The sequence below is a fragment of the Myotis brandtii genome, unplaced genomic scaffold, assembly GCF_000412655.1.
Source record: "Myotis brandtii unplaced genomic scaffold, ASM41265v1 scaffold923, whole genome shotgun sequence".
Classification (NCBI taxonomy): Eukaryota; Metazoa; Chordata; class Mammalia; order Chiroptera; family Vespertilionidae; genus Myotis; species Myotis brandtii.
In genome coordinates this window covers 442,976-468,492 of record NW_005371804.1, presented here as the reverse complement: position 1 = coordinate 468,492, position 25,517 = coordinate 442,976, and the positions used below count along the sequence as shown (strand labels likewise).

Genomic DNA, 25,517 nt, shown 5'->3' with positions numbered 1-25,517 from the left:
GGAAGAGCCACACTCAAGGGGCCAAAGAGCCGCATGTGGCTCACGAGCCGCAGTTTGCCGACCACGGCCCTGGGAGATATATCGGCAAAAATATTGCTACAAGAGATGTCTGAAGTTTTACTGCTTATGTTTTCTTCTAGTATTCTTATCGTTTTGTGGCTTACATGTAAGTCTTTTATCCACGTTGAGTTTATTCTTGTGTGTGATGTCAGTTGGTGGTCTAGTCTCATTTTTCCCATGTGCCTGTCCAATTTCCCTGCATCACATTCTGCTTGATGCTAGCATTGAGCAGAACAGAAAGACAGTATCTGCTCTCAGATCCACGTCACTAATATCAATACACTTGCCCTAACGCACTAAGAAGTGATCAACCCACTCCATGTCAAGGAACCCTTCTGTCCTTTATTTAAAGACCAAACTCCTCTTGGTATTAGAAACTTTGAAAATTGATTTTACCTTTTTTCAATGCTTGTGATGGGTTCCTCCATTAGGACATTCTTTTGTCAATTTTAAGTTGAGACAAAATAAAAGTTCTTTGTGCTTTCAGTAATCACAGAAACACAGGAAAGAGAACAATGCTGCCTTTTGAAGGAAAACCATCAGTCTTGTTTTCCCTGCTGGTCACAATCTAAACTCGAAAATAAGTCCTGTTTTATGTAAATAACAGAATAATTCAGGAGGCATATTACTACCGACTTTCAGAAGTGATGGAAGTGAGAATCCTGAGGAGGGAAGTGTGATTTGGGGACCTCTGGTGTCACCCCCAGGGGTCTGTACAGACTCTGGTTCCACCCGCACTTGGGCACGTGTCAGGTCAGGTGCGTCCTCCACTTTCTAATGCTCCCTGGTTGGCATATGTGCCCTGAGTTCCTCTGTGTGGTCATTGGCAGGTGCCAGGCACTGGATAAGCCCTTATGGCTGGAGAGAAATGCTCTATGTGGCTACCAGATGGTATGATATGCAAAGGACAGCAACATTCACCAAAAGGAGGGACCCAGCAAGAGTCGCTACTCAACAATGTGTGTTGGTGAATGGGTGAATGAGCGAACGAGTGAATGAATGAAATGGGAGCCACCCTACAGTTTAGAAATTGAGTAAATAGAGTCCCGTTTTGCAGAACATTCCAAGAACCTGTTTCTAACATTCGACATTTGTGTCCCCGGCCCACACACACCCTTGGCTGCCACCTCCTCCTCCACTGCCAAGTCTGACTAGATTTTGGTGACTATTGGTGACAAGTCAAAGTTCTTGGCCTCTGGAGATGGTGTGTCCTTCAAGCCTCCTGTCACTCATCATCATTTCTCCAACCTAAATGAAATATCTTCGTTGTCCTGAGCACATCTCATTGTCAGATCATGTGCCCACTCTTTATTTCAGACCTCCCTCACTCTCCTAGCCCTCGGTGGATGGCAATGTTAGGGGGGTGGGGGCACGTGGCTATACTTAACTGTATAAGACCTGGGTTGTGAATGTTGTATGTAGTGTAATGCAACTCTAAGAAGAGACAGAAATGAAAACAGGCCTGGAGGCAATGACGTGAGACTTCCCTCTCTGGCATCACTCCCTCCAAAGCTGGGATCCATTCACCTAGCGAGGCTGTGCTGAGTCCTTGGTGGGGCCACAGCTCTGCTCCGTCCAGCAGGGCACCTGTCCCCTCTGCAGCCAAGCCCCAGGTGCCGTGAGTCCCCTCGCTGCTGGGGGACTTGCAGGGCTGTGAAGGGCTCCAGTCCTATTTGCATCCATTCCCTGTTGTTCTGCAGAGAGCGACCAGGTAATTGGGTTACCAGTGACCTGAAAAATCAGGGAATGCAGAGTCATTGCTTTTTAGCTAAATCGTCCATCCCAAGTGAGGCCGATTCTCAGCCTCTTAATGACTCCCCAGTGACAGCGAGGTGCTCAGACCCCAGCATGCACCAGGATCCCCTGTTGGGCTCGTTAAAATGCAGGTCACCAGCCCCCTGCCCCCACATGTGTTTCTGATCTCAAAGGTCAGGGTGGGCCCCAGTGTTTCTTGAGCTCCCTCTACACTCCCGCCCTGACAAGCACCCCAGTCCCTCCCCGCAGGGTCACCCTGAGCGTTCTTCTCCACCCCTGGGTCACCTCTGGCTCCTGGGGGCAGTGGAGATGCTGATTGCTTTTGTCGCCCTGTCTTCACAATGGCTGGTCTTCCTTCAGGCTCATGTGATGTGCCCCCTTCTCTGGGGACCCTCTGCCCCTGTTTGGAAAAGTCACCTCTCTCATATCCCTTTTCCACAAACCTTCAGCTCTGCAAATGCCACGTTGTACTTGAATCACAGACTCACCGCAGTGCCCCCCCCACAACACACACACAGGGGGCCTCATGCAGACCAGGCCTGGTTCCTGCCTGTGTACACTGAGGAGCAGGGAAGGCTGGGGGGGATGCGAAGGCAGCCCCCACCCCGTAATCAAAGGGAACTGGGACAGGGTCCATTGCACTTGAGTTTGGAGGAACCCAAAGGGACTTTTCAATTCATTTTGCAGCGGAATCACTCGGCCTGCAGGAGCAATGCGTGCTCCTGGACTGCGGAATTCTGCAGCGGAGGCTCTGCGCTCCCCCGCAGTGCCCTGGCTTTCTGCAAAGTGCAGTCCCTGCGGCTGGCGGGGGAGGGGGAGGCAGGAGCTGGCCTGGCTGCGGCTCTCAGAAGAAGCCATGCCTGTTCTAATCACTCACATCCCAGAGAGGGTGCCCTGCACATCTGCACATCCCTGCTGGCACCAGCTCTCTTAGGAGCAGAGAATCTGCCGGGGGCAGCTGCAGGCTGATGGGGATGGACGTGCAAGACACAGGTGCTACTGTTGTCATGGAGATGGGAAGAGACCTTTTCTCAAAGGAAGCGGGAGGGGTGAGGAGGCTGGAGAAAGGGCACTGGGAAGGGTGGAAGAAGGCTTTAGAGCAGCAGTTCGAGACCCCTTTGGCGGTCGAACTACCCTTTCACAGGGGTCGCCTAAGACCATCCTGCAGATCAGATATTTACATTATGACTCATAACAGTAGCAACATTGCAGTTATGAAATAGCAATGAAAATAATTTTATGGTTGGGTCACAACATGAGGAACTGTATTTAAAGGGCCAGAAGGTTGAGAACCACTGCTTTAGAGAGGGCAGGAGGAAAACAAAGGCCAGGCTGGGGAGGGGACCCAGAGGGCCACATGTGGCAGATTCTGAGACAAAAAGAAAGAAACTGGGATCGTTCCTGGACCCGAAGGTAAATGAAAGGAAGAGGAGCATTCAATAGGGAACGACACTGAATTCTTAGTGTGGAACGTGGCAGTGAGCAGGCAGGGCCTGCTCTTGGCACTGCAGTCCATCCAGGGCCCTGAGCGAGGGCCAACACAGGACCCTGGGTACCCCGCGGCCTGGGAAGACCAGCAGGCTCCCGCTTGGAGGGGCTCGGACCGCTGACTCCCGGCTGCAGAGTGAAGGGTTTTGGTTTATTTTTTTCCACTCATGTACTTTCCAAAGTCTCCCTTTAATGCTGTGAATCTGCAGGTCTGTCTGGAATGATCCTTATTGAAAACATGCATTCCCCACCAGCTGGCTGGACACGTGAACAAACTCTCTGGAATCCTTATTTTTAGAAAGAAAAATAAATGGATGACAGGGTCCAAATAAACTGGCTCAGAAGAATCTAACAAGCAAAAAAAACACAACAAAACAAAAACTGTATGGCATTCTAGGACTAGCAGGATCAAAATTTAGTTCTAAGAAGAATGAAAAGATTTATTTATTTTTAATTTTTTTTTATTTCAGAGAGAAAGGGGGAGAGAGAGAGAAACATCAATGATGAGAGAGAAGCATTGATCGGCTGCCTCCTGCATGCTCCCTACAGGGGATGGAGCCCACAACCCGGGCATGTGCCCTGACCGGGAATTGAACTGTGACCTCCTGGTTCACAAATCGACACTCAACCACTAAGCCACGCTGGGCGGGCAAGATTTATTTATTTTTAACAAAATATTGAAACCAAGCAGAACGAAACCACCTGTGCTGTCTATCATAGTTAAGCTAGTTAGAATGGTTTGTGTGTGTGTGTGTGTGGGGGGGGGGTTACTCATAGGGAGGGGGGACGAGATTTCTCCACCAACCTGTGCGAACAGATCACAGGTGTGATTCATCCCCCCAAAACCAAGGAGCTAAATGTCGGCAAGCAAGTCCCTCTACTTGCAGAGGGTTTTGCTAAACTGGTGACTGTGCAGACGTGTTCTTGTGGGCATTTCCCCCCACTCCCCGTGCTTTTGTCTTGGTCTGACTTCATTGCCCCGTGCTGGGATCCGGACTTGGTGTCTGAGGGCGGCTTAAAGCCTCCCAGGGAGCCGGGGCCGGTGTGGCTCAGCTGGTCTGGTGTCCTCCCCTGCACCAAAGGGTGGCTGGGGTTGGATTCTGGGTCAGGGCATGTGCTCAGGTTGCAGGTTCCATCCCCAGTGCAGGAGGCAGCCGGTAGATGTTTCTCTCTCATGGATATTTTTCTCTCTCCCTTTCCCTTCCCCTCTTCTTTAAAAATCTTAAATTAAAAAAAAATAAATTAAAAAAAATAACTTCACAGGGATTCCACTGAAAAATTAGGATCCTTAATGGGTGTAAACCTAATTTTTAAAAAACATAGCCTTTATATCAGGGTCACTGTATTTCATATTTAAAAACCATGTGAAATAGAAGTATCTTTGTTTTAAATTTGACTTTTAGATTACTTTTGCAGGAAAATTAATTGTAATAATTATTTAAATGATTCAAGTGGTTTAGGTAAACAAATTCCAGGTAATCAAATTCTCAACATCTAAAAATCTTCATATGGGATTTCAAAGCAAAGTGAGCAGTCATAGTTACTCATGTGAAAACAGGACTGCACAAGCATGTCAAACTCGCAGCCCGCAGATCACATGCCTCGTTTATTTGGTCCATGTGAGCCTTTGAGGTTGACGTGCTTGGCGTAGACATTTGCTTATAACAACAGTTAGTCCAGGTCTAATGTTGCCACCTCGACTGAAGCAGCCATGGTTCACATGACGGTCTCATTGATACCTGTTAACATCGTGTTAATGCATGAAATCGGAGCGGTTGAGGAAAGCAATGGGAATCCAGGTAAAGGAGGAAACTTACTCTAAAGAGAAATGTGATGTTACTGCTCTTTGTGGAGCTTGGACTCTCACCTGAAGGCAGCTGGAGGCATCTGATCCCAGTGGGAGGTTGGCCTGTTAGGCAAATCCATAAATATTTGCTGAGCTCATTCATGCCGCTGCTGCTCACGCCTTCTTCTGCCTTCTCATGTGGACTTTCTCATGCACCTGTGTCTGCTGGCCAAGGACTAGTCCCTCCCCCCCAGGCAGCTCTCCTGTCTGCATGCCCAGGGCTGTGCTTTAGGCACCTCCCATGCTTTATCCTATCCCCACCCCTTTCTGCAGGCTCCACCTACCTCTCCTCCCCTTCCATCCCCACCTGGGGTCCGCCTCTTCTGGCTGCTGCGGACCACTCTCCTCGCACCACTTCTGGAAGCCTGCTGGCCCTCACCGTCCACTCCCGCACACTAGGACACTTCAGATTTCTCTATGGTCCCTGAAGTGTTTGTTTCCTCTCTCCAACTGGATTGCTAAGCATTTTCAGGGCAGAGAACGCATTTCAGAGCCCTGAGAGATCAAAATCCATGGTTTGTACTGTCATACACACACACACATGTGCTCACATACACACACATGCATGCACAGCCATGCACACATATGCATGCACTCCCACATATAAACACAAATACATAACACAAATGCACACATGCACACTTACATACATACACACATGTCTATTGACTACCTGAAAGTCTACAAAACCTTTATTACTTTACAGCATCCCTTTGATGGTGTTCTTATAACATATTTGAGAAGAATCTGGTTTCTCTTAAAAGGCCAACATGTCAGCCAAAATTGCCCTGCCTTTGAGCAGACCCTTCGCCATTAGCAGAGAAAAGCTAACTCGGGCCTCTCCCTGCCCAGTTTAAATCGCCGTAAATGATCCATAGTGGCACGGGCCTCCCTGTGAGCAGTGGGCTCCCCTCCATATCCAGCTTCCAACCTGGAAACGTCTTTACTCTGGAATTTCCATTTAGAGTGTGAGCCCCATGAAGGAAGGAGCCATTTTTTTAAAACAGTTCTGGCCCTGGCCGCTGTGGCAGTTGGTTGAGCATCGTCCTGTGCACCGAAAGGTCACTGGTTCGATTCCTGGTTGGGGCACATGCCCAGGGCACAGGTTCCCTGGTACAGGAGACAACCGATCACTGTTTCTCTCTCACATCAATGTTTCTCTCTCTCTCCCTCTCCCTCTCTTTCTAAAATCAATAAAAACATATTTTTAAAAATTCTGTCCCCCAGTGCCGGGAACTATCTGGCCGAGTGCCCAGCTCCGTAGACTTTGCCGGGTGACCTGGTGATGCCGGTGTACACTGAGACCCCCCAAACACAAGCCATCTTTCCAAAACACTTAGCGAAGTCGGCCACGGCAGCATGAGGAGGGGTGGAGGGCACAGGCCCGGTGCCAGATCCCACCCTGTCCCTCATGTCTGTGTGGCCTCCTGTGTCCCTGGGAGCGGAGTGGCGCTGTGTCACGGGGCTGCGGTCAGGACCGCCTGCTGCATTCATCCAGGAAAAGGAAGAGCCATAACCGAGAGCAGGCCCTCTACGTGCGGTGGCTTCTCCTGACGCGGTTCCCATGACTACACCCTGTTGTTATCATTCCCGTGGTTATTCGATTTCCTTTTTGCTTCCCTACCAAACGGGTGGGTGCTGCTCTCCCTCCCGTGGAGTCTTCTTTAGCATCTTCTTTTCTTTCCTGCACAGGCTCCCAAGAAACATTTGCAAAATGGGATCATCCGAGGCTACCAAATCGGTTACCGCGAGTACAGCACTGGGGGCAACTTCCAGTTCAACATCATCAGCATCGACACCACCGGGGACAGCGAGATCTACACCCTGGACAACCTCAACAAGTTCACCCAGTACGGCCTGGTGGTGCAGGCGTGTAACCGGGCCGGCACGGGGCCTTCTTCTCAGGAAATCATCACCACCACCCTCGAGGATGGTAGGTCCAAGGGGAAGGGCCGCGGCTCCTGGCTTTCCTTCCTCCAGGGTTTGTTCTGGTTGGGGCGCTGGCTCCCCACAGCCTGGCCCCCGCCCTCTGGCTTTGCAGTGATGGGGCAGCTGGCCTGCGGGTGGGTGGGGTCTCCATGGGGGAGCTTGCCCTTATTCACTCCAGCCCTGCATTGATTGGGTCCCGCCCTTGACATGTCTGGGTTGAAAAGCCAAAATCCATTTCCTCTCCAGCATCTTTCTCCTTCATTTGCAAACAAGAATTGGGCTTTTCCCCAGGGACACCACGCTCTCCCTCTGACTGCAAAAGTCTGACCAGGATGCAGAAATCCGGTTTTCTAAGAATTCCTCCCAAATCAATGTTCAGGAGGATTTTCTTTCTTTCTTTCTTTTTTATGATTGCTTTCTATTTTCAAGCATCTTAAGATCAGGGAACACACATGAGTGGACTTTGGAGCAAATCTCACAGTGCTGGTGCGCCCCCTAGTGACCATAAGAATTCATTCTCGCTTTTCAGGACAGTGAAGGAAACCTAAAAGCTAGGATTGGTGGGAGTGCTTGAAAAGACAGAGCACCCTGGTGTCCGGAGGCAGGCCATTGTGGGTGCAGAGATGAGATGTGGGGTTAGCTGCAGGAATGAGTAGCAGGTAGGAAGGCAACAAGCACGCATTGCAATATTTGTTGTGCAGTTACCCCCTTGGTCATAGGTTTGAGATGTTGCTTTATCAATGCACAATTTCCTCTTTTGAAGAAATTGATGACGTCCATTGAGAATTGCTGACCATTTTTTAGAGAAAGAGAAGTCTTCGGTAACTGGAGACTTAAAGACTGGGGCTGTCTCTCCGCCTGCACAATCTTTGCCATGTCTGCCCTTGGGTTTATGCTTTGAGGCTCATTTTCCCTTGATGCGTGTGGCTCAGTCAGTATTTCATCCCCTCTCCTACATGCAGCATTTAAGGTTTGCCTAAGCTCCATGTGGGAAAATACTTCAAATAGTTTCCTAACCTGCATCGTGGTCCAGTTTCTCTCCTTCCCCTGACAGAATGTTTTAGGATTGAAAGGGAGCTTTGGGGGCGGATGGGGCGGTAAATGAGCTACGATGACGCCTGCTTTTTAACACTCTTCAGGCACTAGATTTCCAGTTTACATCCCAGATATTACCAAAGCGAGGGGACGTGTTGTACAAAGTAAATACAACTTAAGGCCGTAACTCACAGGGGTGGTGGCACGTACACCAGACAACACTGGCCTTCACTGACACAGTAAGAGCAGGCGTGTTCACAGCTCCTCGAGCCGGGGACGGCCTCCTTAGAGTGAAGTAGCTCATCTGGAAAGAGAGACAGTGGCAGTCTATTAGGACATATGCATGAACTCATGATAGTCTACTGAGTCACCCATAATATCTGCACAGGGGGAATGGTGCTCAGTTTTCCTTCATTCCGGGAATTGAGTGCAATTGTTTTCTTTGGCTTGCGCATTGCTACGTGAAACTAATGTTGCTTATTCAGTACTGGTATTGCTCTGCTAATAAAACCACCCACCGTTATTACAGACGCTAATTATTTCATTGCAGTGCCCAGTTACCCCCCTGAAAATGTCCAAGCCATAGCAACATCACCGGAAAGCATATCAATATCCTGGTCCACACTTTCCAAGGAAGCTCTGAACGGAATCCTCCAGGGCTTCAGAGTCATTTACTGGGCCAACCTCATGGACGGAGGTAAGAGGATGAAACGGCGGCCTTGCGTTTGCCCCAAAAGATATGCAATGGAATTTGCAGGCCCGGGTCCCAGTGTGGGTTCAGGACATGGTGGGTGTGTCTTTATCATTGAACAGTTTCCTCTTTTCCCCATGTCCTTCTGTTCCTATCTCTCAGCCAGCATGTTAACAGGTGTGTGCAGCTCTTTAAGGCATCGCATCCCCCCAAAAAGCAACTGGAGGTGTAAGTGGGGGTGACGCTTGGGAAATCTAGGCCTAGGTGTGTTTTCCTAATTATAAGTACCTGTGTCAAACCTCTGCAGGCAGCACCAAAAGCTTGGTCTGTATTTAGAAGCTTCTACGTGATGTAGATGCTAGTAGGTTGGCCTCTGATTCTCCAGCAGAACTCAGCAGGGAAACTTCCTAAGTTCCCGTAGCTGTAGCTGGCCTCCCAGAAGAATGGAGGGTGCCTTGAGGGGGATGCCCTCGCCCCCTGAGGAGCCATCATATCCATGTCTGTGTCCTCCTCTTCCTGTTTCTCCCTGCTTCTCGTTCCTCATTCTTGTTTCTTTATATTTGTTTTTTCCTTTCAAGTTTTAGTACAAAAAGTCTCCTATTTGGGCAAAGTACCTGCTCAGGTGGTAGCAAGATTGGGGCCAGATGTTTCTTAGGTCAAATACATGTGGGCGACTTTGCTCTCGGATGGTGGGTGTCGCTGAGCCAGGCTGATCCCCCCTCTGTGAGCATGACAGGTGGCCACCTGCATTGTGGCCCTAACAGGAAAGGCCTCCTAGGTCTGCTCACTGCTTGGGAGCCAAGATTTTGGAGACACACACCCCCATCCTCCCCTGCTGTCCTTCCCCAGCCTCCTCCTGCACCCCTGCCCCTGGGCCCCACCTCCTCCTACACCCCTGCCCCTGGGCCCCACCTCCTCCTACACCTCTGCCCCTAGGCCCCACCTCCTCCTATACCTCTGCCCCTAGGCCCCACCTCCTCCTATACCTCTGCCCCTAGGCCCCACCTCCTCCTATACCTCTGCCCCTAGGCCCCACCTCCTCCTACACCCCTGCCCCTGGGTCCTGCCTCCTCCTGCACCCCTGCCCTTGGGCCCTGCCTCCTTTCTGACCTGAGGTGTCTTTCAGCCCCTCGGAGTGGGTGTGGCCTCCTGGTGCACACTCACCTGAGTTTGAGCAAACACAGCTGAGCCCCCAGATACACCCCACTCCTGCTCAGGACCTGGGCCTGCTCTGCCAAGCAGGTGAACGGGCCCCAGGGGGCTCTCCTATTGATCCCAGAAGGGAGGAAGAAGACATTAGCAGAATGATGGCGATTTGCTCAGTCACTAGCAGTGTCCACGCCTCAGCTAGTTCTGTCTGTGGCCAGTCTTGCTTCTCTGGGCTGAGGATTGGACTCTGTTCCGCTCCATGTCCAGCGTAGCCCCTGCTCAGCTCCAGGCACTGGGAGGCATTCTGTAGAGTCACCCGCTCGTCCTGCAGTGGACGGGGTCACTGAGCATCTACTCGGTGCTGGACTCGTCTCCACACTGAGGATGCAGCACCCGCCGGGGATGTTCCAGACCGAGGAGTGAGGGAGGATCTCCCAAATGTAGCCCCACCAGCCCCCAGTGCACAGCCAGTCCCCAGGCAGATTCAAGTACATGATTCTCCCACAGCTTCATCTCTCCTCCCAAACAGGCTTCTGTAAATCCCACAGATGTAAAGTTAAAAACAACAAAAATGTGCCGAAGTGTCTATTGTATTGCGGTAAAGCTATAGGGTATCATTGCATAGACCTGGTCTGGTTCCTACTCCTCGTCTTGAACAAGATAAAACTGAACCCCTAACACTCCCCTAAAGACAGAGTGACACTAAAATTACTCCAGTTTTCTTCTTCTTGGAAACATTTCCAGAATCCAGTGGTGACTCTCCATTCAGATTTTCACACGTCACTCATTCGCCAACACTGCCCATTAGTATCCAAGTCCCATGATGGACGATGCGGTTTAAATGGTTCCGTCAACTTTACGCTCTTAAAGGTTGAAAAACCTGGATATTCAAACACATAAACTTAATAAATAAGCTTGGGAATGCATAGTGTCCCCCAAATGCGTTTCCACACGTCACTCATTCGCCAACACTGCCCATTAGTATCTAAGTCCCATGATGGACGATGTGGTTTAAATGGTTCCGTCAACTTTGCGCTCTTAAAGGTTGAAAATCCTGGATATTCAAACACATAAACTTAATAAATAAAGCTTGGGAATGCATAGTGTCCCCCAAATGCGTTTAGTCACCGTATGAAGATCCAAGTGATGTGCTTCATGTCCAGGGTAGAAGCCCTCCACTTACCTTTCAGAAGATGAGAGAGAGACCCTCAGAACAGAAACCTGCTCACCAGCACTCACGCCTCACCTGCCACCTACGGGAGGTGACATTCGTGAATTAGCAGGTAATTCCATGGAATTCCTGGGCACTTTTGCACAAACTCCTCAGGCCGTGGTCCTGAGCTTTCCACGGACGCAGAACATGTAGTGACTGAGTAGAGATCTATACCCACTGATCCTTGAGGACATGTCGTGCGCGCACACACACACACACACACACTCACTCACACACTCACTCACACACTCACATTCACACATACACACTCACATGAGCTCACACACTCACATGTGCATACACTCTCATACACTCAGTCACACATGTGCACACTCATACTCACTCACACTCACATATGTGCACACACTCTCATACGCTCACACATGTGCACACACTCTCATACACTCAGTCACACATACTCTCACATACTCTCACTCACACTCACAGTCACACTCACACTCACACACACACTCAGACAGGCCTGGAGAGGCTGAGGTTGTTACCACCACTGTGATTAGCAATTGCCCAAAGGTTTTCAAAAATCTGTGTAAGACAGCAGTTTGCTACTGCTAATGTGATCAGATAAAATAAAATTGGTTAGTATATCTTTGATAGCATAGGTTAAATCACAATATGCCTGTGAACTGTCTGAGTACTTTATCATAATCAGAAAGTTAAGTAACTCTGAGACCTGACAGAAGCAATTCCTCTAAGATTGCTAGGAAACTGCACATTCTGAAAAGTCACCACTTCCATCGGAATCTGAGCTACTTCTCATCCCTTTTGTCTTCAGGACAAAAACAGTGGATTCTAACTGGAAGTAACATGCAGACACCCCTGGGGCGCTGGCCGTGGTGGTGGGCGCCTCCAGAGCAGTTACTCCCACCCCTACTGGTTTTCTGCCTTAAAACACTGAGAATGAGGGGGGGTATAAATCAAGACATACAACTCTTGTTTTAAAATACAATTTTAAAAATCATTTTTAGTAAAAGTAGTGTGACTTCTGAATATATTGTGTATATTCCTTTCCTATCATTTTACTCTGATAACAAACTGAACACTATTCTCTCCTTCCCATATATCTGCTTTTAAATGACCCTGTGGAGCTGGGAGAGGTGGATGACAGGAATCCGTGGTTAAGCCACAAAAAAGGAAGCAGAGCTTTGAAAATGGGAAGTGACGCCTGCTGCTTGGCATTGCTTTTTCATGATTTCCCTCCTATTTCCTCCACATCTGCTGCGGGGGGAACACGCTTCCCACGGGAGGGAGGGGTGCGCAGAGTGGGTCTGGCAGGCAGAATCACCTGGGGATGATTTTGAACTGGGGCTTTGACTGCAGTCATATTCCTGTTCTTGATAAATGAGTTTGAAACAATACGAACCCCAATATGAATAAACATGCAAATATGAATTCTAATTAGCATAGTAATTCATGAGCAGATGTGATTCTTGGTGTAATTGCTGCTCTTTAGAAAGACCAGGTGTGCCCTAGCCAGTTTGGCTTAGTAGATAGAGCCTCGGCCTGCAGACCAAAGGATCCCGGGTTCAATTCTGGTCAAGGGCACATACCTTAGTTGCAGGCTCCTCCCCGTCCCTGGCCCTGATCAGGGGGTGTGCAGGAGGCAACCAATCGATGGCTTCTCTTACCTCGATCTTTCTCTCTGTCTTTCCCTCTCTCTGCCACTCTCTCTAAAAATCAATGGAAACATCCTCAGGTGAGGATAAATAAATAAATATAAAAAGACCAGGCGCCCACTGGCCTTCTCCCTCGCACCACTCCCTCCTCCTCACGCTTTCTCAGGAAAAGCCCTCCCCGGCCACAGCCTTCTCCCACCCCCAAGGTCAGAGCCCACTTTCTCTGTGGGTGGAGACCCCCAGGCCCCTTCAAAGAGAAGAGCAAACAAACCACAGAGGCCCCAGGAGGTCGGATGATTTAGTCACATTCTCATAACTAGCTCCTGGCAGGGCCCGGTGTAACCCCTCCACCCCCTTAGGTGTATTTCCCCTGAGTGTGTGTGTGTGTGTGTGTGTGTGTGTGTGCACGCATATATGAGCATGTATGTGCATGTGTGTATGTACAGGTGGGTGCACATGTATGTAATCTTTGGCACAACGTAGAAGTCTCTAAATCTGGAAAAGATCTTATGAGATCTATACTTAACACTTTTTTTCATTAACGTTTGGGTTCTTTATCCTAATCCAACTGACCCACATTAAACATGTTCAGGAAAATGGACATCATGAATGAATAATATGACAGGAAGAGACCTGGTGGTCCCCCAGGACGGACCCTGCCTTCAGAGGGGAGAGTCTTTAACCCTGGTGGGTCGAACAGTTGTTGGCTATCTGAATGCAGAATGCCACTCCCATGAGCAAACAGTTTTCTCCTTTCCACAAGCATCTGTTGAGGCTTCCAAACTCTGGCCCCTCAAAATCTGCATCCCTGTGGCCTCCCCAGAAAACACTGGGGTAAAGGTGTCTGGCGGGGGGCTGCCTTTCTTGCCCTGCTTTGTTCCCCCAGCAAAGCGTACTGCCCGCAGAACTCATCCACTGTCTGTTCCAGGTGCCGACAGGCCTTTAGCTCATGTTCGGGTCCAAGGCTGTGTCTGTGCCCCAGCTCCCCTCATGTGCCCATTTCTGCACTCCCCTTCCCACCCTCACCCCACACAGGGCTCCCGACGTGTGCGTGACAAGCCTCGGCCTCCCCCACGCACTATTTTACATTCAGCATTTCTCCTGTGCCCCCGTCAACTCTTCCTTTTGGTGATGATCAAAAGCAAAAAGTAAAAAGCATATTCCACAGTCATCATAACTACAAATAGGAGGTCATTCACCTCTGAACTGCTGTACACTCTTCTAGAAGGATGGAGAAAAGAAAGGCAAGGATCGGGAAGAGAAAACCAGGCCGAAAGCCCATTTAATCCGGCTGGTGTGACAGTCCCACAGAGTGGTCATGGCCGAGTGGCTGGGATTGTGGACTGTGGCGTTAGGCCAGGCACTGTGGTTCCACAGCCCATGCTCCCGGCCGCTGCGCTAGGCTCCGTGACCTTAGGCAAGGTATTGATCCCCTCTCTGCCGCAGTTTTTCTCCCATAAAATGTAGGAATAATAGAATTCATGTGATGGTTGAGTTAGCACGTGTACCTAGAAGAGTGCTGGCACCTAGGTTATCTGTACTGAGGCAAGAAAGAGCAGGAGACACAAATGGGCAGCCTTATCGCTTTCTACATGGATGCACAGTGGCCTTCATTCTAGCCAGCCACCCAAGAAGGAACCCCCTGGACCTCCGCCTCGCGCCATTCTCTTAGTGAGGGCACACAGGTGGCAGGCGGTCCCAAACCTTCCACGAATGGCCACTTTCCCCGGGGGTGAGTCGTGCTCGGGCCTCTCTCTACTGCGCTGGCTCCTCTGTAGGTGGCTCATTTCAAAACCTGAACCCCCCTGGAGGTATTAACACATCACTGAAAGTTTTCTCAAATTGCCACGTATCATATGCCTGCGAGCAGAGAGCATAACGTCCCACCTTTGAATATTATTAGCTGATCCCACTCCAGAAAAGGAAGCGTTTTTAGCTGAGGCCTACCTTCTGAGACATCAGCGTGTCACTTCTGCAGGGATGCTGGAGGGTTCGCTCCAGGTGACAGGAGTTGGCTGGGCCACCTCCTCTCAGCTCAGAGATAGGGAAGAACTTAGGTGCTTCAAGATACATGTATTTGGCCTTAGCCGGTTTGGCTCAGTGGATAGAGTGGACTGAAGGGTCCTGGGTCCGATTCCGGTCAAGGCCACATACCTCAATTGCAGACCCTGCTCCAGGAGGGGCACATGTGGGAGGCAACCAATCAATGTGGATGTTTCTTGCTGTCCCTCCTCTTCTCTTCCATTCTCTCTATAAATCCATGGGAAAATATCCTCAGGTGAGTATTAACAATACAACAACAGCAACAAAAGATACATGTGTTTTGACTCAGAGTAGGTTTTAAAAACAAAAACTTGCAGAGCTTTGTATTTTGAGATGATGCTTGGTTGCTGTGATGGTATGACTGCGGACACGTATGTCCGAACTCACTGAAATGTACACATTAAATATGTGCGGTTTTTTAAAAAATGTAATTGCAGTTGACATACAGTGTTACCTGAGTCTCAGGTGTACTGCTTAGTGGTTAGACATTCATGCACCTTTCGAGGTGACGAGCATGACAAGCCCAGTGACCATCTGTCACGTGCCTGGTTATTGCACAGAAGCTTCTTAACGAGCAGTCGGAACTGTATCCACGGAGGAGCGATGTGGCCCTCGGCTTCGTGGGTCGGTGAGGGGCCGTGTGTGAGAGCCGCTGCCCGAGGACTTTCCACGGAGGAGCGATGTGGCCCTCGGCTTCGTGGGTCAGTGAGGAGCTGTGCATGAGAGCCACTGCCTGAGGACATCGTGGGAGAGGCCACGTGGGAGAGGCCACGTGGGGCTGGCCTGGGTGTTAACACTTAACCTGGGTGAACTGCTGCTTTTCAGACCGATGTCCCTGGCAGTGTGGTCCGAGTGAGCTTTCCACATGAAAAGACTGTGCACTGTCCCTTTGGGTGACGTCAGGGTGGGACACACGGAGGCACGTGGCTGGCACTAGACATCATGCACCGCGCCGGGAAGGCGCGTGCCCACACCACGGTAACAGATCGTGTTTTCTTGTCCTCCAGAGCTGGGCGAGATCAAGAACGTCACCACCACGCAGCCTGCGCTGGAGCTGGACGGGCTGGAAAAATACACCAACTACAGCATCCAGGTGCTGGCCTTCACCCGCGCCGGCGACGGCGTCAGGAGCGAGCAGATCTTCACCCGCACCAAGGAGGATGGTGAGACGGGCGGTGTGGGTGGACTGCTCAGTTTTTATTGTTTGTTTGTTTAATATATATTTTTATTGATTGCAGAGAGGGAGAGAGAGAATCCTTGATCGGCTGCCTCCTCCATGCCCCCCACTGGGGATGGAGCCTGCAACCTGAGCATGTGCCCCGACTGAGAATCGAACCCTGACCTCCTGGTTCATAGGTCGACACTCGACCACTGAGCCACACCAGCCAGGAAGCTCAGTTCTGTCTGAAAGGCCAGGAGACATAGGAGGCTCCTGCCAAGTGGCAGCGCTCCCGGCCTGAGCTGTTGTTGGGAAAGCGGGGTCACGGGGCGCACCTTAACTCCGCAGCCCCGCCTGTGGCTGCCCTCCCAAAATCCGCCAACAGGATTCAGGCCATCTGCTTCCTATTGTCTTTGTTGATTTATCCATTGTCTCTCTCTTCCCCTATAATTTCTTTTTGGCCAAGTATTATTTTAAGCAAAAGTGCCTTTTATTCCCAGAGTGGTAAGGCTTGCTGTACCCGTTTTGTGTGCCATTAGAATAATTTTAGGGTCTCTTCAGCCATTAGGTATAAGCTCTGATCCTTGCCATCCTTCCACTGGGAAGTTACGTCAAGGTCTAAGACCTATTATTCTGTGCCAGCTTCAGAATCACTTTAGAATAAGCCCTTCATTTGAGAGCTTCATGCTGATTTTTTAAAATTTCTTGCAAGAATTCATGATGGCTTAGTAAAACTTTAAATCACCGTGCATTTTGTTTCAGACCATTAGTTCTTGCCGTTTCACCTCATTTGGACTTGGTTATGTGACTGTTTCCCAAAGCTACAAACACTACATGACAAACAGTTCTTTGTATTATCCTAAGGGAAACCCTGCGGGGCCTGATTCAAGCCAGTTTGGAGAACGGTTCAAGTTCTAATAAGTATTCTAGGAATCATGAGAAGAGTAGTCTCCACCTTCACAAAGGAAGGAGCAACTGATGTCAAATTGATCCCCATGTGGAACCATCCAAATCAGAGCCCAGAGTTATACCAGAGAAAGGGTCGAGATGAGCTCAGGATGCCTGAGTCCTGTGCTAGTTTGGCTCTGGGATTTGTTTGTCTTCTCTCCAGGACTCTTGTTCCCCAGGTTGCATGGGGTGGGGTGGGAGCACCATCACCCATCGTCCAGGACCTGCCATGTACTGGCAGGTTTGGTGTCTGTGCAACCTGTTCACCACGTAGAACATCTAACATGCTCTAGCTCCAGCCCATATCCATCCTGTGGCATCAAAGCCAAGGACTCATGCACCGAGGCCTGGGCGGACTCTTCTCTTCAGCATTTCTGTCTCCTCACAACATGTCCCTGACATCCACAGCCTGCTGTCTTCCACCTCACTCGGCTCTGAACTCAGCAGACCCATCCCTCCACCTCACGCATTATTCTCACTGTCTCTCTAGCCTTCCTGTACCATGGGGCCCACACTCAAGTTAAGCCTTAGTAGCTTTCACTTTTCTAGAACACATGAGTATTCCTTCCCAGGAATGTGCAGGTTCAGCCGGTTCTGCTCAAAGGAATCGGATTATTTAGAGAAATCTCAGGTCAAAATGCACCGCCACGAGGAAGTCACACATTAAGAGAGAGATCTACAAAGAGTGAAGACAGCTCTCGTTTAATTTTTAATAAAAGGTAACAGATGGAGAGCCATGTCTAGATGCTGCCCGTGGGACTCTGGGCACCTTATCTAACCTTCTCTGACTGTCTGCATGTACGAAATTTCCATAACGATCAGACAGAATGGAATATAAAAAGTGGAGTGATGTATGCAAACACCTAGTTTGACACATGGTGGGATGGTCCTTGACACTAGATATTTGATTATTTGATCTCAGCTCCTTCAGAGCAGGGGCGGAGCACTCTTTTGCATTGCTAAGCAATAACACGAATGTCACTGGAATTATTATTTAAAGAGCAAGTGGATCAGCAACAGGAATCTTGACACCTGCAATTTTCAGAAGAATGTACCAAAATCCAATAAGAAGGGAGGGCTCTCCTAACTCCTCATTGACTGGTGGTCATTTCGGATCAATTTTTAATTAATCCTCCAGTTTTATAAATCATGGAGCTCTGTCTCAAAACTTGACCTTGAGACCCAAAGTCTAGTTTGTCCATCAGGAATTCTCTGCTTTCGCGTCCGGTGCTGGCGGTGTATGGAGATGGGATTGATTGTGGAGGGCCCTGCCTCGGGTATACCCGTTCCCCCAGGGTTGGGGGCCGTGCGCGCTGGTGCATGGGACAAGCAGTGATGCAGAACTGAATGTCAGTGTTTCCTCGGGGTAAACCATCAGCAGCTTTAAAGAGGAAGCAGAGCAGAGATTAGGTGGAAGGAGAGAAAAACTAGTGCAATAATGACATGATCTCCCAGGTTCACATGAAAAGCTCACTGGCTTAGAAATAGTGAAGAATTGTGCCAGGCGCCCTTCTAGGCTCCGTATCTAATGCAAATAGACATGTGGGCAGTTTCTAGAACTGCATGCAATTTTGAGTCTGATCGAAAGAAGAAATAAAAGCTAATTATGCTTCAGAAAATTAAGAATATAGATCCTGTTTATTACTCTGCTATGGGGTCTTATAGTTTTGAAGTTTGGAATGCATTGTCAGCTTCAATTAAATTATGTAACAATGTAGATAAAATTCCAGTAAAATAATAATATTCAATATTTATGAAGCTCTTCCTCAGTAAAGCACGTGCCCCTGCCTGGGCCTGGTCACCAAGACCAGAACAGTGATCGTGGCAAACGCAAGGCTGAAGGAAGTGTAGGTACGGCACTCACTCAGACTCCCGTCAGACTTCAGACCAAGGCGATAGTTTTTCAGAACCACAACTTTGATGGCTGACGTTGATACCTTAATAGAGGCCTTAACTGTCTATGCATGTTCTATGTTCTATAACAACTTACCACAAACTTAGCTCCTTAAAACACACACCACCCATTTCCATGGGTCAGGGTGTGGCTCTGGGTTAGCCGGGTCCTCTGCCCAGGGGCTGTGTTCTCACCTAAGACAGGTCCCCCCCTCCCCGCCCCCCAACAAGCTCACTGGTTGTCGGCAGGATCGGCCTTATGGTTTTAGGGCTGTGATCATCTGAGCTCCCAGAGGCCGCCTGCCATTGCCTGTCCCATGGCCCCTACACGGCAGGGTACCCTTATAGGCTCCAAGACCAGACAGAAAGAACGCTAAACCCTAGATGATCATGTAACAAGGTCCTGGGGTGGGAGAAGAGGCCACTTCCAGGGGCTAAAACAGCACCAAGCCAGGAGGAGCCCACCCACCGACCAGGCACGCCCAGAGGAGGTCTGAAGGACCCCCACCTGCACATTGCTGAGGGGGACGGAGGGTGGTAGGAAGGGAATTCTAGGTTCTGGCTTCTGCAGACAGGAGGTAGCTCTGTCATTCCCTGAGTGGGGGCCAGAAGGAGGTCAGGCTCGGGAGAGGAGGTGGTGAGCCCTGCGGGGGACCTGGCAGGTCTAAGGTGCCTGTGATCGGAGTGGAGGTGTCCTGCAATGGGATTGGGAGCGATCACATCAGCAGCGCAGGAGGGAGGGCCAGGCGACTGGGAGAACAAGGAAGAATGGTTTCCCGCCGCTGCCTCTTCCCTTCCACCCATCAGATCCCGGTCAGACATTCACTCAACAACGGGCACGACTCACCAAAAATGCCAACGCTTGCCTACGCCTTTGTAAGAAAAAGCACTTTACCGAACTGTCATCTGACAACAAGGAATGTCTTAAGAAAATAGCTCCTAGACCAGCGGTTCTCAACCTGTGGGTTGCGACCCCTTTGGCGGTCGAACCACCCTTTCACAGGGGTCGCCTAAGACCATCCTGCATATCAGATATTTACATGACGATTCATAACAGTAGCAACATTACAGTTATGAAGTAGCAACGAAAATAATTTTATGGTTGGGTCACAACATGAGGAACTGTATTTAAAGGGCCAGAAGGTTGAGAACCACTGGCCTAGACAGACTGCCGCCCACTGTCTGACTTAGCAGCATTCTTGCTAAAACGGAGCTCTTAGAGGTCATGCCCAAGGTCAGGGCGTAGGGGGGCTCAAGGAGAGAACCTTCCTCAGCTCCACGGCTGCTGTAACCAACTGTCACCGCCTGGGGGCTTCAACCACAGAGATGCACTGTCTCGTTCTGGTGGCCAGAAGTTCAAAGTCAAGGTGTGGGCAGGGCTGGTTCCCCCTGAGGCCCTAGGGAGAACAGGCTCTGGGCCTGGCTCCTGCCAGCTCCTCCTTGTGTCTTCACATCGTCCCTCTGCGCATGTCTGTGTCCACATTTGCCTTTTTCTAATAAGGACACCGGCCACCTTGGATCAGGGTCGCCCTAAGGACTGCATTTTAACTCGATCGCCCCTTTGAAGACCCCATCTCCCAGTGAGGTCCCTTTTGACGTCATGGGGCTAGAGCCGCACCCCTCGGATTTTGAGGGGACACAGTTCAGCTCCTTGGAAAGCTGAGAGGGGAGAGTGGTGGCCCCGCTGGCCGGCGGGGTCCTGCCAGGCAGGTGGGCCTGGGCGCAGGTGGGGGCCCCATTTCCGTGACTGAACGCGTGCTCTTGTGTCCAGTTCCAGGTCCTCCCGCGGGTGTCAAGGCAGCGGCAGCCTCGGCCTCCATGGTCTTTGTGTCCTGGCTGCCCCCGCTCAAGTTGAACGGCATCATCCGGAAGTACACCGTGTTCTGCTCGCACCCCTACCCCACAGTAAGTTGGTAAATAGCCAAGTGCCTTATGCGTCTCCGCCACAGCTGCGAGGGCTCCTTGGGGACAGGTCCATCCCGTTGTCCCCCGCCTACTTGGGTCTTCCCGGTGGGTTTATTTTTCCTGTTGTCTCCACACACAAAGCAACATCCTCCTTTAAGCCTCCTTTGAAAATACACGTCTGAACCATTGTAAGGGGCACAATGGTCTGGAATTATTGTTTATTTGGTGACTTCCCCCAGAGCTGCCAGCCGGCTTATCAAAATCAAAACCCAGAGGCCTTAATTGTGCCTTAGTTGAGAGTCAGTGGACAACACCTATTGATTTTGCTGTTGGACTGGTTGTTAAACGCACTTCCTGCCTTTTCTCCTGTCCCTTCCCTCCCTCCCTCCTGTAGGCCTCCTCTTACCCTGACTTCCTCCCCTGCCCCATTCCTCCCCCACTAAGAAGCCAGCAGGCAAACCCTGTGGGCCTAGAGGGACTGCAATGAGGCTCTAGGACCCTCCCAGTTACAACAGTCAGCTTAGCTCATTGCAAAGGAATGAAAAATTGGAGTAGGGAAGAGTTCCAAGTGTAGTATTTATTATCGCTCATGTTATTACCATTGAAGAAACCCTATAGAGTCCAAGTGTTTCTTAAACCAGATATAAAAGGCAAATTTTAGAGAAAAGAAAAGAGAAATGGTTCATCAACACTCATGATGTTTTCATGGAAGTTTTTATGACATTTTTTGAGGTAGGCACCCTGTCTAATCCATCTTTCTATGTCCCTGCTCCCTGCATGGATTTGACATGCGTAACCATTCCATGGGTATTTGTGGGGTAGACATAAATTAATTTTAGTTTCATTCTGGTAAATATTGTAACATCAAATTTTACCATCTTTACTATTTTAAGTGATGGTTCAGTGGCATGAAGCGCATTCACATGCTGCAACCATCACCCTCATCCATCTCTAGAACTTTCCGTCTTCCACAACTGAAACTCTGTCCCCATTAAACAAACTAACTCCCCATCCCCCTCCCGCAAATGCCTGGCATCCACCAGTCTAGTTCCCGCCTATAGATGTGACTATTCTAGGGACCTCGAATAAGTGCAATCACAGCATGTGTCCTTTTGTGACTGGCTTACTTCGTAAACAAACTAACTCCCCATCCCCCTCCCGCAAATGCCCGGCATCCACCAGTCTAGTTCCTGCCTATAGATGTGACTATTCTAGGGACTTTGAATAAGTGCAGTCACACAGCATGTGTCCTTTTGTGACTGGCTTACTTCATTCAACATAACATGTTCCAGATTCATCCACATGAAGCATGTGTCAGACATCCTTTCTTTTCAACACTGAATAGCATTCCTGAACTAATTTATCTATTGATCCTCTAATTAAAGTGATATGTTTTCCCCAGTCTGTAGGGGCCCCCAAGGCCTGGTGGCCCTGGAGACAGTGGCCATGACCAACGGTGGGAGACAGGGTGAGCGTGGCAGCTCCCTGAGGTCTGGCTCTGCTGTAAATACCGAGTTGTATGTTCTGCCGTTTGTTTATATGTCAACAGTGGCAGCAGTCAAGGTGGATGTAAATGTAATATGGGCAGAGTTGGTTCCAGAACTTTCTTGGAGGTTCCTTATTTGGTTTCAAACATGCTGTGAATTCTCAGGGATGAGCCCTCCCAGCAAAGCCCAGAGGTGCAGATCAGTGTAGACACCAAGATGAAGTGCTGAGAGGCGATTCATGGAGACCCCTCTCCTTAGCCCCAAAAGAGACGAAGTTATTGTCACCATTTCACCAGAGACAAAGTGCTTGCTAAGTGAGAACACCCATACTCCGTGAGAATGTGAAATGCTCCTTTAATTGCATTCATTCATCCCATTGTCTGTTGGCTGTAGGACTCGCACTTGCTATCTTGACTCCAACACCCTGGGAAGAAGCTAGCAGGGCCCAGAGAACACCAGCATCCGCCTCCCTCTGTCTCTGTCGTCCCAATCTGGTCTTTAAACTAGAAACTTCCACCTGGCTTATTTGAAATGAGTCCTGAGTGACTGAGGCTTAGATGAGCGAGACGACCAAGCCCCTTCCTGGGCGCTGTGGGCATATTGGTCCACATCCTACCAGACTACGAATGCCAGTCACTAAAAAAGGAAGAGTTGCCCTAGTCTGTTTGGCTCAGTGGATAGAGCATTGGCCCGCAGACTGGAGGGTCCTGGGTTCAATTCTGGTCCAGGGCATGTACTTCAGATGCAGGCTCCATCCTGGCCCTGGTCCTAGCCATGCCAGAGGCAACCAATTAATGTGGCTCTCTCACATTGATGTTTCTCCCTCTCTATCTCTCCCCCTCCCTTCCACTCTCTCTAAAAAAAGGAAAAATATCCTCAGGTGAGGATTAACAAAAAAATTAAAAATTAAAAAAAAAGGAAGAGGTACTATCCTGAAATCATGATCAAACAGTCTGCGGAGTGGAATAGAAATTATTTCCACTTCTCTCCATGCACAGAACCCTGGAATTTGACCCTCCAGTACCTCCTGGGCAAAACCTTTCCAAAGTGCAGCAGTAATGAGGTCAAGTCCACCAGACAGGGGGGCAATAAAACTGAATGCCTCACCTCCCTGACATCTCACCACCGCCAGCAGCGTGCTGCTGCGCCGTCTTTTGACCACATTAAGAACCCCTGCAGCTCGAGGGATGTGATCGCCCAGGTGCCTGTGGTCTCTGGGCAGCCTCCGTGGGGTGACGTGAACCCAGGCCGGTTTTACTCCCTCGGGAGGCACCTTGCTGATCACCTACTTCCAATGTCATTTTAGAGCACGGAGCCTATCTTTCTGGTAGACTTTATTTTTAGAGCAGTTTTAGTTGACAGCAAAATTGAGTGGGAGGTGCAGAGCTCCCATACAAAGCCTACTTTTAAATTAAAAATACTGTTATAAGTAAAGATCAGGGAGAACTAATACACTTCCCTTCAGTGGTGAACATGTGAAAAGACCATCTATGATTGGGGGGGGGGGGTAATGGAATTAACAAGGAATTATAAATCCCTAGAAATGATCCACCTCTCCCTCATCTTTAGTTTCTGTAAATTAATTATAAGTCAGAAAACTGCATCTATCAGATTTCTGGAGGTTTTTCCACGTCTGCCTATGTGTCAGGATGACCACCAGAGGGCAGTCCTAGCTAGCGCTGTGTATTTTCCCTGCTCCTCTCTCTGAGATGCTTTCTCTTTGGAATGATTTCCTGGTTGAATGTAGCACATGGGAGGGTAACTCAGGACACAACGTGCCCTGTCATTTCATCTTCTTTATAAGCATCCCGCAGCCGACCTCCTTGTGGATGTGAATTTTTTCTCAAGGGCCCCAATTCACTTCCCTTCATTGTAAAAGGACTTTGTTACAAGACACAGGCTCTTCTCTCTCACGTGGAAAATGCATTTTCTAGTCATGCATTTGTTCTGTGGTGTTGTCTCAGTGCAGCGTAGTAAAAGATATTAGAATTTGAAACTGTGTGTGTGGCCAGACGAGGGATTGTACATTCTTGCAGAGACTGGTTGTCTAGCAGTAGAACTGGGTAAACATGGATCTCACCGTGAGGGGCGGGCAAATGCAATGAGACATCAACCTTCCCGATCAGAGATCTGAACAGAAAATCAGGGACTCATCCACACACATTTTGGACCATGGCTATTAATTTGAACATGTAAGAGTTCGAACAACCAGTTCACACAGTGTGACAAGTAATAGACATCCGAAGAAGTGAGCTAACCTTATTGGCTCCTGGGTAGACAGTAGCTAAGTTGATTTTCTCTCTAACCCTCTCCCTACATAAAAACAGTCTGTGAAAAAAAAATATCCTGTGCACTGAACGTTTGCCAGTTTGAGTCCTGGTCAGGGCACATGCCCAGGTTTCAGGCTCTATCCCTGGCAGGGAGCATGCAGGAGGCAGCTGATCCATGTTCCACTCTTAAATAGATGTTTCTCTCTCTCCCTCTCTGGACCTCTCTCTCTTTTTAAAAAATTAAATTTTAAAAGGTTTTTTAAAATCACTGGCTAGAATTCATCACAGGACCTCACCAACCACATGGGAACCAGGAGGTTCAACCCTAATGTGTCCCCAGAAGACAAGAAAACCAGAATGCTTGGAGACCGCTCTAATCACAACCATGGGACTGCGATGATCAGGATGGAGTGTTTTTCTTGAATTCCTATTTCTAAGGGGGGTACCAGAGATTGTCACCATTCTGTGTGATGTGGCAAAGCACACAGCAGTGGTATATGCACAGCACAAGAGCATAAGCAATAGGGTCAGAGGTGGTTTCCTGAGACATATGTACAGCCCTGGCTTGTAGGAGGGGCCGAATTTTACCTGATAGAGGGTTTTATGACCACAGGAAATAGCACCCTCAACGTGACATTGGATCATGAGAGTTCTCTCTCTACAACATCTTATTTTTTCAATTACAGCTTACATTCAATATTATTTTGTACTAGAGGCCTGGTGCACGAAATTCACGCAGGGGAGGGAGGTGTACCTTAGCCCGGCCTGCACCCTCTAGCAATCTGGGACCTCTCGGGGGATGTCTGATTGCCAGTTTAGGCCCAATCCCAGCCTAAACCAGCAGTTGGACAGCCCTCTCACAAGCCGGGACTGCTGGCTCCTAACTGCTCACCTGCCTGCCTGCCTGATCGCACCTAAACGCTCTGCCTGCCTGCCTCATTGCCCCTAACCACTCACCTTGCCTCATTGTTGCCCCTAACCCCTCTGCCTGCCTGATCTCCCCTAACCACTC

General features: G+C 49.5%; 1 protein-coding gene across 2 annotated transcripts in view; it reads left to right on the top strand.

The window, feature by feature from the left end:
- Positions 1-25,517, top strand: part of DSCAM (Down syndrome cell adhesion molecule) — a 474,915-nt gene that overhangs the window by 375,903 nt on the left and 73,495 nt on the right. For both annotated transcript variants that reach the window (XM_014532929.1, XM_014532930.1), the window contains 4 exons: positions 6,842-7,082; positions 8,664-8,810; positions 15,851-16,006; positions 20,615-20,748. In XM_014532929.1, the coding sequence (XP_014388415.1) occupies positions 6,842-7,082; positions 8,664-8,810; positions 15,851-16,006; positions 20,615-20,748 (678 nt within the window). The remainder of the gene's footprint in view (positions 1-6,841; positions 7,083-8,663; positions 8,811-15,850; positions 16,007-20,614; positions 20,749-25,517) is intronic.